This window comes from Etheostoma spectabile, chromosome 12, assembly GCF_008692095.1.
Source record: "Etheostoma spectabile isolate EspeVRDwgs_2016 chromosome 12, UIUC_Espe_1.0, whole genome shotgun sequence".
Taxonomy (NCBI): domain Eukaryota; kingdom Metazoa; phylum Chordata; class Actinopteri; order Perciformes; family Percidae; genus Etheostoma; species Etheostoma spectabile.
Window position 1 is genome coordinate 15,825,338 of NC_045744.1, and position 21,415 is coordinate 15,846,752.

Sequence of the window (21,415 nt, forward strand, 5' to 3'; positions counted from 1 at the left end):
TCTTTGCATCAGCGTGGGCAATCAAGAGCAATTTGAGATTACACAATGTTAGCATGTATTCCAGGTAGTATTCCGGTAAAAGGTTTCAAATGTTCTAAACAAGAATATTTTCCATTTTATTTTATAGAACTTTTTTCTGAAACTTTAACAAAATACTGAAATTTTTGAATCTGAATATTGCTTTTATTTAAATACATTAAAATTTGCAATGTAACAAAACTATTGGCATATGAAATTCAAACACCATTTAAATGAACAAAACATGGCTCACTTCATTTTTCTGGGACTAGTGTCAGTGACACTAGGTTATTTTTCTCTCTGCTCCGCATCACCCCCCCGCCCCCATTTACACTGTTCACAGACTATCTTACAATAAGAGTGCTGAATAAAAATGAGGTAAGAAAGTGGTTTGAAGATTACAGATCATGCAGAACATGCTGAACAGCAACAAACTATTTTGTGAAGAAAGAAGTAACAAAAAAAAAAAAAAATACATGAAAGAAATACATGTGTGCATTTAAAAATAATCAATTTACACAGCTTTGCATCTTTGGTTACAAAGTAGGTTGAATGATTTCACAGCTTCCCCCCCACACCCTAAGGAAAGACATTGGTAGAAAGAAACATGAAGTAGGGGGGTGATGGCAATACTAATTCACTTTTAGATATTACTACCGACAGAATTGAATGTTCATCAAATACCATCTGCAGGCTCTCGTTAAGATTTGATGTAAACAGGCGAGGAGTCACCCATTAAGGCTCTTAATACTTTATACTATACATAAATGTACATTCATACTGGATATGGACTTGAGCAAGGAATTGGCAATCGCAGCGTAAAACTGTAGTTAGTGTTAAACATTTGTCAGATTTTCTCTTTCACCTAACGTTTTAACAATTAAAGCATTGGGAAATATGGCCAAACTGTTGAAACACTGTAGAAGAGGAAACAAGTCACTGGGCTACCGTTAAACAGGTGTTGTGAAACTGTTCATTTATGAGAATAGCAGCCCTGTAATAAATAAAACACTTAACAGTAGAACTCAAAAGACTGATGCAAGGGTTGGATTTGATGTAAAAGTAACGGCCGCGGTGTGGCGCTCTGAAAAACACTCTCACTGCCTCTTTTTTCCTTTACAACATGAAACAGCAATGCTAAAAAATACCCCTTTACCCACTCTATCTCATTTTAAAAAAAAATAATCGCTCTCTTCTGACAATCACTCCCTTTTGTCCCTTATGCGGGGTGAAGCCCTCCCTTTCCAACACACACGGTTTGAGGTTTCGGGTCAGGTCGCGACCAGTCTGGCTTGGGCCTGGTCCAAGAGAAGACATCCTGTCCACAAGCTTGGACCCAGCAGTCAACCACTCCGGGAACAGTGCCAAGATGAAAACAAACACCCCGACCTTCCCTGATACTCTGTCTCTACACACACTTTCTCTGTCCAAGTCTCTCTGTCTCTCTCAATGATTGCATTAACACTGGAAAGGCCCACAGTACAGATGCATACACACTCACATTCCAACATCAATTCACACACACACACACACACACACACACACACACACACACACACACACACACACACACACACACACACACACAACACACACACACACACACACACACACACACACACACACACACACACACACACACACACACACACACACACACACACACACACACACACACACACACACACACACACACACACAAGCGGTGGCTAAGAAGACAGTTGTCTTTTTTTTTCTTCTTTTTAATTTCACATAAACTAACTGTAATAAGTTGTAGAGAAGATGCTTTTTTTTTTTCTGCTTTAAGCGAAGCAGGGCCGATGCGCTTCAAGCGGAGGTGACGTTGGGTTGCATTTGTTGTTGGCCAGGATCGAGCTGAGTCTGGAGCTGCTGGGGTATGGGGTGGTGCTGGAGCTGGAGCTGGCCGTGTGACTGCGGTTGAGGCTGAACTTGAAGCGGAGGCTGGGCCTGTTGCTGAGGCTGGCTGAGTCCTTGCTGGGGGGGCGTGGTGCCGGAGCTGGTGGCCGACTGCGCAGGCAGCTGGGACAGCTGCTCGCTGTTGGCCAGAGATTTCAACACGGCGTTCTCCCTCTCCAGCACAGAGTTCCTCTCAAACAGCTCCTTGATCTGCTCCTTTAAGACCTCCACCTCTTCACGCACCGCATACATCAGATGGCTTTTTACTAGGTCCTGCAGGAGACATGAAATGTGGGTCAACAACATCAAGGACCTTAGCAAAGGCAGCAGAGTCACACGGACGCTGATTTATCATGTCCTAACATGCAGCAGACAAGGACATCAGAGTGGAGCTTAAAGGAGAATTCCGGTCAATTCCAACACGTAGCTCTGTTTGTAAATGTGGAGTGCTGTCAGTAGAGAAAAACAAAACCAATCGGTGCTGCCTACACCGTGTTATCGTCCTGCTAGTGTTAGCACCCAACAGGCTTAAACGGGGCAAGTTTTAAATGTGTTTTTAGCCTCTAAACATGTTCAAAATGTCATTAAAAGAGCCGACCCATGTGAAGGGATTCCATCTGAGTGAACACAGTGACTGACTGCTGTAGATGTGAAAGAAATGCATGAAAGTTGTGCTAATTCAGCTGGGTTTAGTTCCGGTGTTGAGACGGCAGTTAGAGAGCTTAGGGACCGTCTATAAACTACAACACAGAAAAGATATAAAAACAAAAATATGTAGGCTATCAATTAAGGTAGTGTCTCCAAACTTACCTCAATTATAACTTGTATCCTGCTAGTTGTATTACAGCACTTTTTGTATCTCTTTCTCGAAGCTCTCCTTGCAGTATCAACACAGGAACTAAACACCGCTGAATTAGCAGAACTTTGATGCATTTCTGTCACATTCAGTCCCGTCAGAGTCACTGTGTTCACTCGAAAGGAATCGCTGCACACAGGTCGGCACTTTTAATGACATTTTGAACATGTTTAGAGGCTATAAACACATTTAAAACTTGCCCTATTTAAGCCTGTTGGGTGCTAACACTAGCAGGAGGATAACAGTGTAGGCAGCATCGATTGCTTTTGATTTTCTCTCTACTGACAGCACTCCACATTTACAAACAACAGACCTACATGTTGAAATTGGGCAGAATTCTCCTTTAAGGCTACATTTGTTCATGTGTTCATATTACCTGTGTATTCAGTGCGTGTTTAATGGCAAAAAAAAACAAATATAAAGACCGTATGGTTCTTAACAACATGAAAATAAATCAAGACATGAAAGCTGGATATAGGAACTACCAAGAATATAAAGACAGACCAGCATAATACAGTAGTGTATGCATAGATCCGGGACCACGCTCTATACATACATGTATATACACTCTTACCATGCAACTGAATCCCTACTTCATACATTTTAATTTTTTTTTTTTTTTTTTTAACTCAGGGAAGGGTATGATCCATGGTAAAATAATCTATATAATACTCACCATTGCCTGTTCAATTTTATTGTCAATGGCTGCAACATTGGTTCCCGAGGCCCTGTGAAAAAGAAAAGATAGATAAAGTCTGGTTTCATCTCTCAGCATTTTTTTTTCCTGCTATCTTGTCTTTCCCCTAACAGACGGTAAAAGCAGAAAATAAAAACAAGAATCTTACCTGGATCCACAACATGAGTTAATTTGAAACAGACAAGACACTGGTGCTCAATAAAATCAACCACCTGCCATCAGATCACCACAGTAATCTAGGACAGATTATATAAAATGAATGGTCACCACTCCTGGTTTTATTTAGGCCAGGCCATGTAGCTTACTGGATAAATGAGAGAAGGCAACACAACAGGTCCAAGTTAGTGCAAATAATGCATCATTGTGTGGAACTGGTGTGGTAATGTCTCCAATAACTGCCAGCAATCCCAACATTAACTCACACATGTTATCCCACCATCTTTGATGACCCCATTTCTTTGGGAAGAATCTATCAGTTGTATTTCCGGTGTGCCCAGTTACCTGCAGCGTGTCCTATGGGAGAGCGGCGGCTCGCAGGTCGCGTGCCTGGCCGGGTCCCACGGGGAGCACGGTTGTTTGTAAGAAAACGTGCACGCATGGCGCTGACTGAGGCGGCCCAAAAGGCCACCTGCGCGCATAGGAGACGGTTATGTGGGGGTAAATGTGACCATATTTAGATCAAGGAAACATGAACCGACGGGGGCAGTTAGAGTTAAGTGACAGGAGGCGGAGACACATCTTTGCTCCGCCCGCTTCATAGTGACTGGCACATTCTAGTTACTTATGTAACTTCTGGGGTGTGTATGGAGGCCTACTCGTGCCAATCATTAATAACATTTCACTTAATGAATCAAGTCAGAAATGCGGCAAATACACAGGTAACGGGACTGTGTCCAAACTGTAACTTTTTGGCAAATGATCAGAATATCTGTTTAATTGTTAATATTTAACCTTGTAATGTTTCAAGTTAATTTAATGTTGTCAAACTAAATTGTAACTTCTTAACTGGTGAATTATTCTATAAAAATAAATGAACTTCTTTTTTTTCACCTTGGGATCCAAACTGCTGTGAGACAAATGTTACAGAAACTTATTTTCACTTAGTTTGTCAAAACTACTAAACTTAAAATTACAGTGGTGATGGATCAAATCAGTTTAAATAGCATGCAGTCAGATTAATTCCAGCTCAGTCTATAGCCAGCAGTTCCTGGTGCTAATAAGGGATGCTGATTGTTTTGTTAGATAGCCAACCCTTGTTAACTGATCATTACCGTTAAACGGCAATACTGTGTGTAGGAGAGATAAGGATCAATATACCAATATTTTGATTTTTTAAAAACTAATTAATGATTAATTGGCCTTAAAAGAATCCAGCCTAAATGTTGTTTTACGTCAGCAACAAAGGGTGATGAAAAAGACTATCAACAAGTGGTAGGAAGATGTCTGCAAGTAGGTTGACTATAGACACCTCCTGAGAACACAATGTTCTGTTCCTCCACACCATCCAGTTGATGTATGTGATGCCAGAGGAAGCACCCAGTAGATTGCCATCAGTGGGCTGTACCGGGGAATGTTCCCATTCCTCTGCTACCATGAAACACCGTCACTCACATCCCCTGTCCTTCACTACTGCCTTTACAGATATGACAATGTCTCACATGAGCTACATGCATGTAAATAAGACAATGAACATGTGTTGAATACACATCACTCAGTCTATACACACACAACACCACACACACCACACACACACCACACACACACACCACACACACACACACCACACACACACACACACACACACACACACACACCCACACACACACACACACACACCACACCACACACCACACAACACACACACACAACACACACACACACCACACACACACACACACACACACCACCACACACACCTTCAGAAATAAGTATGCACATTTTAGCAGTCAGTACTCTACTCAGATCAGTCTCTCTTTTTCCCCTCATAGACTATGTTATGTGACCCCCTGCGAGTAGTTACATAATCACTCAAATTCCACATAACAATAGCAGTTGGTCATACGTCGGTAACAAGGTTTACCATTTTACTAGTAACTGCAAAATTTTGTCCCGTTTGTGTTGTTTTTCAGACAACAGCAGTGACCAGTGCTAGTTAGTGTCAGTTAGCTCACAGGGCTCTAGGGTGCAACTAACGTTTTTTCCCTCTAGGTCGCACCGGTGCACCTAACATCCTCGCATCATCTGCTGCCTCTCCACAAACAAGCAATGTTGTTCATATCAATATGGTTTAATTTTGCGTTACATGAGCCATTTCTTCAGTAATGGCGTGCCTGCGTTCGGCTGTCTCCTCCTACCTTCCGCGCAGCGCCGCCCCCATTCACTCACACACGGCGCCCCACCAACAGAGACAGAGTGGCGACGTCGCCGGTGTTCCACCAAAACACCGGTCCACACTTCTGACATTCGTCCAGAGTTTTAATTATTATTAAAACAGCTGTATATTGTTAAGCATGAGAGGCAAACCTGTATTTGTACCAGTGTTTCCGCTGGTAACCCTGCTATTGCGGCCGCCACGGCGAAAAACACAGAAGAAGTTATTGAATGCAACTAACTTCAGTTTGTAGAATAATGGCGTGTGAGACGGAGCCTGCTGGACCCATTCCTAATGAGTCAGCCGTCACTCTGCAAGTACGTCCATCGCACTCCCTCTCTCTCCCTAGCTCTTTTAATCAGTTATTGTTGAAAACAAGTCAAGGAGCTTTCACAGAGATACATTTTTTTAAAGTATATCCTAGGCTATTTATTTCAGATAATTTTCATTTACATGTGTTGCAACTGTATGCATGTACAACATACAACTTCAACTAGAGGAATATGGATGTGAAAGCAGTTATAAATAGCCTATAAATTTGGTTGGTTAAATCAACAATCAATCATGATAATTAATCGTGATCGCATATTGATCAAAATAATCATGATTATCATTTTGGCCATGATCGTGCAGCCCTACGGGCTAGTGATGAGTTTGTAACTATAGAGACTGGAAAACATCAACAACACAATAACACTAATGTGTGAGATGGACTTTCATAAAGCCCACAGTGAAGTAGTTCTGCTTTCTCAAGTCAAAGTGGGTAAAGATGAGTTTATTAAGTCATGATGGTTTGGATGGCTACTCTTTACTTCAATAGTTACATGGCAGCAAGGAGGAATAACAATCCCATCTAACCCATATTAGGACACCATGTGTTGCGCCAAGTACAACATCCAAGAACAACTGGCACTAGGGGCTGATTTTGGAAACCACAACATGAGTGAGTGTGTCTGGTTAATGCACCGCTCCTGACACACATGATCTTGTTTAAGCTTCTAGATCTCTTGTCAAAGCCAAGAAGAAGTTTGAGCGGCCTACTTAAAAACAAAACATGTTAAAGGCACAGTAAAGCCACCTTCCCTGTTTTTCCAGCGTTACAAGACACACAGTATACAACTGTTGATGTAAGTAAGGTCAAGGGCTGATTTGAAACAGAATGCTAATTGGGGTTTGAATTTACACCGATGATGCAACCAGCAGCTCTATAAACTTCACTTTCTACATTAGGACTGACATTTATAAGCGCAGAGTAGTTTGGTGTTCCTCATACAATGTTACCTGTCAAACAGGAATGTCAATAAAAAGTCCATTAGCAGCAGAAAAGGTTACACTCAAACAGAGCATGGGGAAGTTGAGCAGTGAGGGTGTATAACTCGACATTGAATAGTTGTCATTCCTAGCCTTAGGCAGAACTGCTGGCATATTCAAGAGCAGTAGGCTTTCTTCAGCAACACAGTAAAAACAAAGCTAAGTCTGTTTTACTTGGCCTGAGACATGACAAGACAAGTTCAGAGCTTAAGAGGCGAGGCCTGATCATATGCCCAAGGACAGGTGCACAAGTCAATACTCACCTAGACACTTGTGACACACAAATGCCAACAATCTTAAAGCTTAAATGCTGGCCTTTATTAATCTCTAGACCTTCTTTTTCTATGCAATTTGTGGCTTTGTAATGTACAGGGACAGCTGACAGTAAAATCAACACCAAAAGTATAAAGAGCATGTCTTTTCCGCACTCATATCAGATGTGCATATTATTTACTTTCATTGTATCCACGACCTGACACCATTTCTGACACATATTAAACAGCTGTGCATGAAGCGGGGCATCGACAGTCAGCCAGCACAGACTAAAGGAGGAAGTGCTGAAGCAACAACTAAGCAAGCCTCCAAACTGTTCCAAGTATAGCATGACTCGGGCCAAATTACAGAGTGAGAAATAGATAAGATTGTTTTATGGAGGTTTTATTTTGAAAAAGTTTAAACTTTTGTACCCAGGCTACACAAATGCAATTCTATAATGACTAAAATGATGAGATTGGATAAGCTTGTGGTCAGAAGTGAGCATGAGATAAGAAAACTAAAGCAAAAATGTGTAGACACATCAATCAACATGCTAACCTGCTCATAATGACAATGCTAACAGTCAAGTTTAGCTGGCATTATGTTGAGAATGTTTTCCAACTTACTTTAGCATATTTGCGTGCTAACATTTGCTAATTAACTCTCAACACAAAATGCATGGGAACATCGTTAAGTTGTGCGGGAATTTGATCATAAACCAAAGTATTAGTGAAACTGAGTTGATGATAAAAAGTTAGGGATCACTAATCTTCAGTGCTTGGACCCCTTAATATCAGCACATGTACATTTAGCTAAAAGTAAAAAAAATTGTTGAATTTGTTGTTGTGAGAAACAAAAATTAAAGCCAAGATTGATTGAGGAAATAAAAAATACAGAGACAGAACAGAATGATATACTAAAAAATGTCCTCTGCCAGAACCATGTGCCAAGTGAGCCACGAGGATGCCCAACACAATCTTACGCAATGCATATTTTTACTTTGCAATTGGTAAGGCACGGGGCAGTACAGATGAGGCAGAAAGATTTCCCTGTAAACAAACATGAGTATAAATGTGTGTTTGTATGTCATTTTCTAAACATTGCTGGAGTGGTGCTTTTACACAGCTGACCATGTGGTCAGTGTGTTCTTTTGCCAAAATGTTGCGTATATATTATTACATTCTCACTTTCAAAACCTCATCTATGACTTCATCTGGTTGCCTCGAACATAATACCAAATAAACCTGAATGAAATAGACTGATTAAAGCTTGATTTATACTTATGCGTACAATCTACGCCGTTGCTACATACTTCGGTACGTGGAGACATAAACCTACGCCGGACCCTACGCCATAGCCTGACGTGCACCCCTCGAAAAATGTAATTACGGTTAACCTTTCCTGCTACAGATGTCTGACCTTGGTCAGAAAGCACAGGGGCAGGGGCAGGCACAGCTCACTATGACTCTAGAGTCACTACTTGCTCCAAAGCTAATCACCGTCACTTTCTCACTCTATTACCCACTCCCCACACACACGCTGGCTCGACGCACAAGTATAAACATCAGGCTAGGGCGAAAGCTCTGCTTGGAGCCTCCGCGGAACCATAATGTAGCTTAAGGGTCAATACCAAAGGCCATCGCAAAGATCTACCAAACAGTCTCAAACAAAGCCCGAGTTATCTTTGCCTCCATGGAAACAAAAGCAGCCTTTGGCAGAACAGCTTATCCTAAAACAGCAACACTCAAAAAAAGAAAGAAATAAAGCATGGGGCTCATAACAATCCCACTATTTTGCTGCCTTCTGTTGAGAGTGGAAATCACCTTAAACTGGGCAAGTGGAGCTATCAAATTAATCTCGGAGTTTAGATATTGCCATTACAATGCTGATTTACCAGTTTGCATATATAAACAAAGTCAGTTGAGGCCGCAAAACTGAAATTGTTTTGTGTGTGTGTGTGTGTGTGTGTGTGTGTGTGTGTGTGTGTGTTTTGTGTGTGTGTGTGAGCAGTTCCTCTGTGACTGGTGGTGTGTCAGCTCTATATTTCTCTAAAAACAGTTTCATTTCCTGTCACTCATATATGGTTTTAAATGCTTCCCTTTTCATTTTTTTAAAAGGCATCATATAAATGTTGAAGGCACTCTACGGTGACAGTGTAACCGTTTCTGTGTGTCACCCGGTGTCTGCATGAACCCCAGACCACAGTCCACATGCTACGGTGTCATTTATCAATTCAATAGCTTAATGATGAATATAAAATGTAACTGTGATTAAAAGTCATTTGACAGAAACAGTGACATTGTGGAGTGCCACGCCGTCCTCAGGGTTAGGGTCATCTAAGCCCTGTGTTACAGATAGCCTGCGCACACATTTGAAGAAGATGATAATAAAATAGTAATGCAGTGAGTCTAATACTGCGAGCAACATCAGTCAGGTGATCAAATAACAGTAAACAAATCATTTTAAAATGTCAATTAGACTGCAGAACCACTTTCTGCTTTAACTTTATTCATCTCATCTGTAGTTAAAGAGCCTAAATTTGACATTGCAACGAAGAGTTAGGAAGGATATTTTGGATAGCTTCTGGGTACATCCAAATAACCGATTTGATAATTGCATTTAGAGCTGAAATGATAAATTGTTAGAAATGAATCTGCAAATATTTGATAATCAATTGACTGCTTATATCAATCAATCAAAATCTACACCCAGACTCTGGTGTTGTTCCCTATTTAATACCCCCAATGATACTGTTTGAGGCCCATATTGATTCAGATATTTGAGGGTTTAAGATATCCGATATAACAATATATTGGCCGATAGGATTTTTAAAATCTAAATCTACTGTAAAAATAAGATTAGATATACATAACAAACAGTCTTAATACCATCTTTATTGGGTGTCACAAATGCGCAGTAAGTACTGCTAGCTAGTCACTTGCAGAGCATGAGGGAGTGCCATGCTAGCAGCTAGGCGAGCTTTATGACGTGTGTTACAAAGTGATGCACGTTCGTCCCGGAAGTAAAGGCTGGACGACAATAGAGCTGTTTGGAGCAGTTTGTGAAAAAAAAAAAATAATCTCTGGAAGATGGTAAGTCCCTATGGGGTGGACTTTGGGCTTTTTCACTTTGTAAACCAATAATGTGCACAAAAAAAAGATATATAACACAAAGGAAAGGGAGAAACCCAAAAAGCATAATATGATCACTTCAACTAAATTTCACTAAATGATTAATTGCTTGACAAACTAGATCAATTAATGATGAAAGTAATTATTTGTTGGAGCCGTAATTCAGTTAAACTTGTATAAAATCGGTTTAGCCGTGGCTTACCCAAATGGATTATATTTGTCTCTGTACCCCAAGATCTTAGCAATATTGCTGGTACTCAAGGCAATAGACATGGTGGCCAAACTTTTGGAAATCACACCCGGGCGGTAAACTAACCAGAGTGTTTCGGTGACACAGACAATATATACTGTTACAGACAAAGTGTCAAAGAAAGCAACAGAGACAGAAGTTGAAAGAGAAATTACAGAGAGAGATAGAGATGTTGTTGAGAAGTCTATTGGCCAATCCTGCGCTTGCTGCCAGGCTTTGTTTCCAAACTCAATCCATGCACATGGAGAAAGCAAAGCAAAGCTCATTGCTACTGAACACTGCAAACATGTTGTCACACTCTTGCAGGCATGTCCAGCCTAGTCCAGTATAGTACTGTACCTATCACTGTGGGCCTTTGAGTCCCTTAATCTGCTGCAAGACTGGAAGGCTTGGTAGAACGCCTTGGAGGGGTTCCTGTGCTGACCACATTCAGGAAAAGAGAGAGGAGACAGAGATATGGAAGAGTGAAACAGTGAAAGTAGACTAAAGTTCTGATTCCTAGAAATGTTTTCTTATGTAACTTCACCCCGCAGAAAACTCCTTTCTTCGTATCGAACAGTTAACTTGGCTAGGGAAAAGGCTCTTAGTTCCTCATAAAACATATGGGACGTTTGGTCAGCGTAGAGCAAAGGGGCTGGGGAAAGGCAGTCTAGACCTAAATGCAGGAATGCAGGTTCAAAGGTGCAGACAGCTTCATAAACTGTCAGGGCCTCCCTCAGGGCCCTTTTCTACAGTAAGGTAGCCTTTATTCATGCTATGATTGTTTTCTCACAACTAAATCTGCCTATACCGCCGGTTTTCAGCTGGAAAATCTAAATCCTTCTCAGTTGTTAACTGTGTTGAGAAATTACTAGTCCATTCATAAAGCGGACTTTTCATGTTATGGAATTTAGCTCTGACATTACCTCCTATGTTCCTGGCAATTAGCTACGAGTACACTGTGTTCTATGCCAAGGGATGTATATTTGGGAAGGGAAATCCCCACTCTGACACACACACACACACACACACACACACACACACACACACACACACACACACACCACACACACACAACACACACACACACCACACACACACACACACACACACACACACACACACACACACACACACACACACCACACACACACACTTTTACTTATATACATATATGTACACACACGGAGTCGATTTACAGCATGTGTGTGAATATTATAGCAGCCAAGGCTCTTTTCCTAGAAATCCTTGGCATAAACTCCCTTTGTCACATTACCTCATGACTAAACGCTCTAACAAACCTCCCCCTATGCCTCTGCTTAATTTTACTTGGCGGGCAGCAGCCCTACAAAATCCTGCACAGACGCACGTTGCACACGTGTGGCAACACACACCTCCAGAGCAAACCTCTCCTAAGCTTAAACTAAAACTCTCAAGCTATAACTCAGACCTATGTGCCAGCCAGCTATTGACTGAAATCATTGAGGTCAGATGACTTTGAGTCTAGCAACCTCTTCTTGAATGAGGTAAGAACCAGAGGAGTCATCATTCACTGTTTTCAAGTAGCAAGCACTCAGCTCTCAATGGCTCCCTTTGTAACTCTAAAATCTAACATGTCAATATCCATTCATGAAAGCTCCTCTTTGTAAACCAACTAGTCAAAAATGTTCAGCACTGGTGACAGTGCCATCTCCCCCATTAACCTAGAGTAGGGGGTGTGAGGAGGACAGAAATACAAGAGAGTGATCTTCCAGAATATGTACACATGGAGCCAAATATTCTTTTCTTTTTCTAAACCGCTCTCTCAACGCACAAAAGCTAACCTAACACAAAAACAATGCTTGCACGTGCTCAAGCTTTGCCCAATACTGCCAAAAAAGCCAATGTATGACCTGGCAGCAGACTAAAATAACTTTTTGGGTGCATTTTTGCTGGTTGATGTAACACATCTAGCTGGAGCATGTCACATGGTTTTTCTTTCAATGTGCAAATCACTGGCCACATCAAAAGGTTAAGTTAAATGGTGGTGAACCTCTTTATAACATGGCCAACTCATTGCACAAGAGAGTAGATTGTAGATTTTTATTTGTATTTGTTTTTTTTTTGGGGGGGGGGGGGGGGCAACATAGGTACGCTACCATTACAAGGTTAATTAACGTTACATGTGATATGCTCCGTGATATCATGTCCAATGTTTCGCATCAATCGTAACTATTGCATAAAATGCATGTTATCTAAATGCATGTTATCTATTGAGCCACTGAATGTCTATACATGTGACAACAGCGGCACATTTCTGTGTTTGTATACCACATGCAGCTACTGCAGAATTAAACCCTCCAAACCCATCAAGACTCTGGTTGTGTTTTAATTTTCATGTTGAAATCTGGTTTGAAATAAAGTTAATATATTATTACAAGCAACAAAACTGTTCAGTATTTTTTAATGTTGACGTTAACTGTATTTTTGTAAATTGTAATGTTCTAAAATATACTGTACAACTCTTTCTCCATGAAGCTGCCTTAAGTGTGGTCAGAAATGTGGAGATCTATACAGTGTGACAGAAAACAGTGAAATAGAAAGTCTACTTGTGCTACATTGAGGGGGTTAAAGAACAAAACCAGACACCCACAAATGGGCCGTTTCAGTGACACACCCACAACTCCGCACAACCCTACAGCAAATCACTGGATAGCCTTTTTGGTCTGAATGGGCCCTAACTGGTAGTCAGAGGAGTGAAAAGGGGGGAGGTTAAAATATGGTGCTGAAAGCTCTCACTGTGGGTGCTCATAAGGCTTCAAGTTCTCCATCTATCCATCCATCCATCCTTCTACCACAGACCAAAAGTAGGTCACAACTATTTAGATTCCAGCTGCCCTACGGGAGTTTCTTTCAGGTAGTTTTGGGTTGAAGACGAGGGAGATAGAATACAGGGAGGACCCAGAGCCATTGTATAATTACAGCATGGCCAGAGGAGATTGGGAGTTGGATGCTAACATCCTACCAGCATAGTTAGTCAGAGAACACACAGGAACGTTGTCCCCGTGATGACTGCAGGTACCTAGTTTAACTTTTTGATCCTGGACCCTAGTTCCCCCAAAAAAGTCCCTTCTTCCAGGGTATTTACAAGGTACTTTTCAAGAACTATCATTGTAGAAACTGGTCACATAAGCTGCTTTATTGCGTGCAGTAAGGCTACAAGCAAGAATTGTTTGTAGTATCAAAACCAGGATTTTTTTTATTTATTGAAAAACGGTTTTGATGCCAACTTCCAAAACTAAAAAACTAGAGAGATAATGAGTCAAGACAGGAAGTGAGATTTTAAACTGACACTTTAAGCTTATTTGCTAAGGGAAACTGCATGCATTTCACATATCAAAGTGTGTTTACAGGTGTTGGGAGGTACTACCTCATGTGTAAACATATGTATTTTTGTGGCTCCAGAGGGAGCTGCGTGAATCTGATAAATTCCCTCAAGTGATGTCACTCGAGGACCTACATTTTAAGTACATATTCACAAGAAAATAACAGTACCAGACAGTACCAACCTCCAAGTTATTTCATTTCATTATGAGGAATCTGAAGACATACATTTGCAACTACAGTAAAATAATTTTTAATAAATAAGTAATAAAAAATGAACATACCATGAAAATAATTATTATTTCCAGCTGCTGACAAACCAGTACAAAACAGCTGATAAGTGAGTCTTGGTAATCCTTCAAGTGACTTAAGTACCACTTTCCCAAAAACAAGATAACAAGCATATTCTGAGCTAAGCTTATCTGCAGCACAGTATAGCACATCCCCAGTTAAACAAGCCATTAAAACCTTGGACTGAGTAGGTGACGTTCTTCTGATTGTCAGAACAATGGAGGGCCTCCATACCTGGGGTGTGGTGGGGGTGATGGCTGAAGCAAAGCCTACATACAGACTAGTAGTGTCGGCCCAACAAGAACAATACAGTCTTTCTTTTTGAAAAAAAGCTCTAAGGCTGAGAGACGGAAGGGGTCACATGAACAACTTGACTTGTATACACAGAAACATATAAAACACACAGTCAGTTCATGTCAGGAGCAGATGATTCATTATTACACTAATGCTAAATACACTCAGTTGCCACTTTATTGGGTCTAATACAACAGTCCTGCAACAAATCTTTCTTTTACTGGATTGTTGAATGTTTTAAAGAGATTTTTTTAATGTACTTCTGTGACCATCTACGGGGCTGTAGTTGGTGACGCTGTTGAATTGTACTGCATTATACTGAGAGGTAGAAGATGTCAAATAAAAAATGTTCTACCTCTGTGAGGCACTCTGGATAAAATGTGCCCACCAAATGTCATATGATATGACCAGAGAGCCCCACTGCGGAAGCGGGAGAGAGCTAAGGAATATTAAATGAATAGAAGGTGGAGAGCAGTGTAAGGGACTCTGACTGAAAACAGGATACAGCAGTAAACCAGAGGTCACAGAGGGGAGGGAAGACCCTGTGGTACATGTCGTCTCTCTGTGTCACTCTCTAACTACACCCACACTTCCACCATGACTAAAAATGAGTAAGCTGTTAATGTCAATGGTGAATTTGTCCAAAAGTGCCTCAATTCCTCAGTGAGTGGCCCCCACCTCCATGGCTACTTCTGCACAAAAACACAAGCACACACGAGTCAACCCATCCCCTTTTACAGTACACACCCCTCTCCCACCCACACAGACACGCTCTCAATTCATTTTGGCAATAACTGCTCTACTATATCCCTCCCCTCTCCTACTCCTAGTATAAGTCTAATTTTACATAAGCTCCCATTACGCATGGACAATAAACCATACCTCCCCAGCATGAGTGCAGTTACACACAGACTAAAGAGGCAATGGGCTACATTTTTACAGATGATCCCGCAAAACAGGAGCAACCCCTCCATGAGTGCAATAAAGAAATGATGACAGTCCACCAATGTTACTTTACACCTTCAGTTGTAGAAGACATCTGGGAAACATAAAGCTGAGCCAATCATATTCCAAGTATGATGAAAGAATCTTAAATCTGTAAGTCTATATCTCTACTGTTTTGCTTTAATTACGTGCAGGGCAAACTACATGGTGGAAGAAGATAGGGACAAAACATTAGAGCCAACCAAACGGTCGAGAGACGTTTTTCAAGAGCAAGCTGTGGAAAGCTGTCTACAACATGCAGTAAAATTGTATGCATGTGCATCTCATGTGTTTCTGTGTTGCGCGGATTATGATATTAGCTTTTGAAGTTGTCCATCTGAATATAAGTTGAAAGTGCTATTGTTGTGTGGTGTGTGGGGCAATAAGAGACAAAATAAACAGTGAAATGGAAATATATGAATTAAGCAAGAGGGGGGAAAAAAGCAGGGGGGAGAGAGGCGTGCAGGTGTATCAAGCATAGCTAAAATGCCTGGTGAAGTGAGGCACAACAAGTTTCACTCTGCAGCTTCCTCCACCTCTTTTGAACATACCACATTTGCCGCTGCAAATGACTGTCATTCAGCACTTCTTCATCTGTACATGAACAACTGCCATGACATATCTGTCAGTCAATCCGTGGGGGAGGTAGGTGCAGAGCATCAATCGCACTGATGCTGCACACCAGTGGTAAAAAACAAAACTAACTAGCTTGGCTCTGAGTGACTGGTTCAACATGCCCACAGCTATTACGGGGGTGTTTGTGGGTTTAACCATGTCCAAAGGCGTAAACAGAATATACAGTACTTTAGCACGCACTGTATTTCAACAGAAGCGGGCCACAACGTGACAACAAGCACAGTTGGTTGACACTCCCCACTGTCAGGTCTCTTATCGGCAGAATAGGGGCACAGTGGAAAGACTACTGCTCAATGTCTGATAGGGCGTAGCTGTCGTAAGAGGCTCCTGCTCTTATCAGCCTGGGAGCTGGGTCCTCTCACAGGCAATACATAGGTACACCAAAACTGAAGGCGGTTGCATTGTCACAAACCTAAATGATGTTTTAGATGGCTGGCATAGAAGAATATCTAAAGCAAGTTGGCCTGTTAACAAATCAACCAGATTACAGATTTTGAGGGGAGCATGTGGATTTGAAAAAGTTTAAATTAACTTACTCTCCCATAGTCTAAACCAAAAACTTTCTAACAGTGAGGCAGGAGAGTTGAAGGGTGGGCGAGAAGAGAGAGACATGGGGCAAAGATACTGTGTGAGGTGAAAGAGACAGCTGGTTGTGTTCTAAAAACACTGTATTTGAATCACACAGACACACAGACATGGCACACTTATTTTTAAATTCAGTGTGACTTAAACTTGATATGATTATCTCGCATGAGCCTAATGTCAACAAATCGGTTTTAAATTAGAGAAAAATAATGCTCATATAACGCCAGAACTCGCCTGGAAATCATCAAAACGTTATCTAGTGATAGTTGTCTGTACATCCAGGGGTACACTGCAAACAGGACCTGTTAATAGCTAATGCAACATACTTTTATTGTTGCCAATTAGGCAAAATGTAAGGAAATACAGGCTTAAAAACAATGGCACTCAAGTTGCTGTTAAGCTGTAACTTACTGAATCAATGCCAACATTATACTGCCCGTTTATATCCATCCCTTGAGGATGATAATCTCTCGATGACAGACAAAGAATAACAATAGGTGTAGCAAAATCCATTAATCCATTGTGTAAAGCCACTTAACAATAGGAGGTTTGGTTGGTCGATGGCACAGAAAAGAAAGTTGTGTTCAGAGACTCTTAAACTTCCCCTAAGTGCACGGCATACTCAAAACACGAACTTCAAAACAATGTTTAGGAAATTGTCCGCCCATGTGAAGAAAAAAAAAACATGCCAGCGTTCTGCATTCTGCATACCCTGTCTGGTCTGCATTCTGTTATATACCTCTACGACTGTAAATGGATTTTAGGCACTATTTCCATGTGTGCCATCTACTCAAAGTGAAACCAAGCGCTAAAACTCGCTAAAAACGATTTTTTTTTTTTTTAAAAAGGCCACATGTACACAAATGTAGTTATATGTTGCAGCTTACTATGTGACATACTAACTTAATTATCCCATAGGAGTAATACCACATTTCAATTCTCCAACTTCTCTACCATGTCTGCTGTGAGTTATCTGTATGATTTTTTAGATTAATTTTGACATACACAATTGTCTGTGCATCCTAAAAGTATCATTCAGCAACCTAATATCTACAGTACAAAGTTAAAACAGTGATTTTTGCCAAAAATGTAAAATCCCCTGTAAACACATTCCCAACGAGAGCCCAATGGGGTTGTGAGTGGAAACCGTGATATAAACGTGGCAACACAAAATCAAACATACTTCACTATGTTTGTATTAGACAGTCTTTTCCGGAGCAGTAACTAACTTATTAAAAGGTCAGTCCATCAGCACTTTTAGCAAGTGGCCAGGAGTAGCCTGAGGCTAATAGAAACTCTCTACACAGTGGCAACTGGCAATGCATTGTTGATGTTTGCAGCCAAGGCCATCACCTCAGACATTGTCCTGGAGGGTGATAGCTAAAGTGGGAGGGAAAAGGAGGTTGGAGACACTAGACCTGCAGCAAAATGCTTCCACGCATACACACTATGCACAGTGCACACCCTTACGCACAATGAATCACAGTATCACATGAGTCATGTGCATGTTTAACAAGTTGTTGCCTGTGCATTGGAAGCTATGGATGTTCACCTCAAGTGTGCTACACTCTACTTACTTCTTTAGGCCCTTATGAGAAACATTAAATTTCCTTCCTGTGTGCCACTTCTCTTTTTCTTCTATGCATTCCCCTCCCTCTATACCTCCTTAAAAACAAAAGGGGGAAACCAAACTACGTGGCAAACTAAATGACAAACGCTAAAACACTCACTGCCTTTACTATGGCTTTCAACATTCTCATGATCAAACAAAGCCTGTCTTACTGTACACTGAAATAGGCACAGTTAGGCCCTACAATATCTGTGTGATTGTGCAAATTGTGTTTATTATGGATGAACCTCAACCTGGATAAGGATTTTCTATAAGATCTAGAGACTGTTACCTGTCCATATCTCCGTCATCAGGTATGTGGATTCCAAACAGGCTGTTGACAGTTGGAGTGGCGAGCTGCAGGCTCTCAGGCATGAGGGACTTCACTGGTTCCTTACCAGTGACAACAGGAGACTGTGCATTTACAAGACCCTCTGACTTCCCTCCAACACCGCCCTCTTTATGTCCAAATCCAGTTGCTGGGAGGCCCTGTACCCCCAAAGCCACTAGAGTCCTGCTGTGGGGTATCTGACCTGGAGGCAAACTGGAGGTCGTCACATTTGGCATGGCTGCACTGGAGGCACTGGACACAGCAGTGTTCACAGTGGTGCTCACTGCGATGGCAGGCACATTTTGTACACCGGAGGATGTAGAGTGGATGCCGTGGGGTTGAGGCTGTCCAGTGGCTGTATACTGATTCACAGCCTGCGGATGCAAAGCGGATCCACCAACCAGTATGGAGCCTCCGACACCTCCCATTCCTCCTGTCTGCTGCTGCAAGAGGCCTGGAGCTGGCTGTCCAGTAGGCACAGACCCTCCTCCTGCTCCTACAACATCTCCAACCTGACTGGGCACGGAAGCCCCTCCAGAGGCTGGAGGCAAAACCGAAGTGTGTCCTTGTCCCACAGGCTGTAGCCCAGCTGAGAGGCTGGACACTGGAAGGGTCTGGCCAGTGGATATTCCTGACTGCATGGAGGTGGGCTGTTGCTGCTGATAGTACTCTGTCTGGTTCTGTAGCAATCCAGAAGACACGCTGGTCAGCTGGTGGCCTAGAGGAACCGGCTGTTGCTGCTGCAGGGGAGGGTAAGCAACGGGCTGAGCTGAAAGAGGCATTATGGGGGACTTCTGTATGTGGATAACAGATTGAGGCAGGCCGTTTTGTCCGAGAGGCAGCACGCTCTGGGGAGCAGAAGGCTGGAGACTTCCCACTGTTGGCTTGATGCTGGAGAAAGCACTCGGTGTGGCGCTGTAGTTTGGATGGTGGATCTGTTGTTGCTGCTGCTGCGGTGGCATCTCCACCAAATGCATGCGGGATGAAGAGAGAGAAGCATCCGCCACAGAGCCCAAGCCCTGACCTGAGTGTGTTGCCGGGGTAACCACAGATCCTCCTGTATGGCCAAGCCCACTGTCTCTGTCTGCAGCGGGGTCCAGGGTTGCACTGGACCCCTGGAATGAGGCACTTGCATGCCTAGTGCTATCCCCAGTTCTACTAACAGCAGAGCCCTCAGAGTCTTTCTCATAAAACTCCGTACATGTCCACCTGCCTCTTCGAAAGGGTTCTCCAGTACCATGATCGAGTTTAATGACCCTGAAGCGTGAAGTGCAACTCACCGTGGAGGTGGCAGGAGGAGGAGCTGTACTGGTCACTGCAGCAGGTTGGGATGTGTTTACTGGAGCGCTGGCTGCTGGAGCAGGCTGTTGCTGCATTGCCCCAGGCTGAGTGATGAGGGATACACCGGTTGTAGCGCCGAGCCCCGGAGGCTGCTGACCACCTTGAGTTGAGCCGACACTCCCACCTTTCGAAACTCCCCCATGATATTGCCTGACATGGCAGACAACTGACCGCCTTGAGGTATGTGTGATGGTGCCATAACATTGATTGCCTCTGACTCACCGACATTATTCAGGGCTTCTTCAGATGAATTAATGTCACATGCAGGCTCGTACTCAGCCCTGGACATGTCGTATATCTCTGACGAGACATCTTCAGTCCGTGACTCGTCTGGGTCGTCCAGACTCTCCGTGTCGTCGGCGGCACCAATACCCGCCACCTGGGCCTGAGTCACACTTGTGATCTGAAAACAGCTCTTTTTCTTGGCCGGCATTTTCGACATATTGCCAGCCTGATCAAGCTCATCAACCAAGTCCCGTGTGGCTAAGTTTATCCTCCCTCAGAAAGAGACGAGCTGGTTGCAGCTTCTTAAAGCGAAGATCATACTAAACAGGACGATTACAAGTATTTTACTTAGCCAAGCTAACTGTAATCAAGGTGAATATACGCCATCCCTCTTCCTCTCTCGATCTCCTGTTGCGTTTCATGAGCTCATAACGCAACGCCACACTTCGGGTCGTCTTGTCCAGCAATGCGGCTTCAGATACCAGCAGCAGCCTGTAGGATGACTGATCCGGAGCTTTCTGTCAGTCCGGACCGGCCTGCTAATGTCGCGGCTGTACAGTTGCCAAACGGCCGTTGTCGCAGAGTGTGTTGCCCAGCTGCAGGACCTACTTTAGGCTGAGGAGGGCCCACAGCCCTCCACTCACCGAGCTAGCTAGCAAGTCAAGCCAACTGGCTGCTGCACACTCCCCCTACGTCGGAACAAGTATACAAGACATCTTCCTGAAAACAGTCCTTTGTATCCACTCACCACATCAGCTTATGTCATTCGGGGGCGACACTTACTTTGAAGCTAACGGCGGTCGAGTGAGGAAATGCTCTTAATTGTTTACGCTTTAACACAAATGAGTCTCTAAACAGCGCCTACAGTTACCTCCCTCACTCAGTTACTCTTGACAAGATGGCTATGTTGTATGCAACCGCGCTGCATCGTGGGTAGGTAGTGTGCGCAAGGATGTTTACGTACGAGGCAT

At 42.6% G+C, this 21,415-nt stretch overlaps 1 protein-coding gene across 1 annotated transcript; it reads right to left on the minus strand.

Annotated features, from left to right (window-relative positions):
- Positions 1–169: 169 nt before the first annotated feature.
- On the minus strand, positions 170–21,391 carry LOC116698822 (TSC22 domain family protein 2-like). The gene is given in 4 exon segments (XM_032531011.1): positions 170–2,208; positions 3,468–3,519; positions 18,840–20,326; positions 20,329–21,391. Coding segments are annotated over 4 exon segments (2,235 nt in total). The 5' UTR covers positions 20,662–21,391; the 3' UTR covers positions 170–1,845.
- Positions 21,392–21,415: the final 24 nt, after the last annotated feature.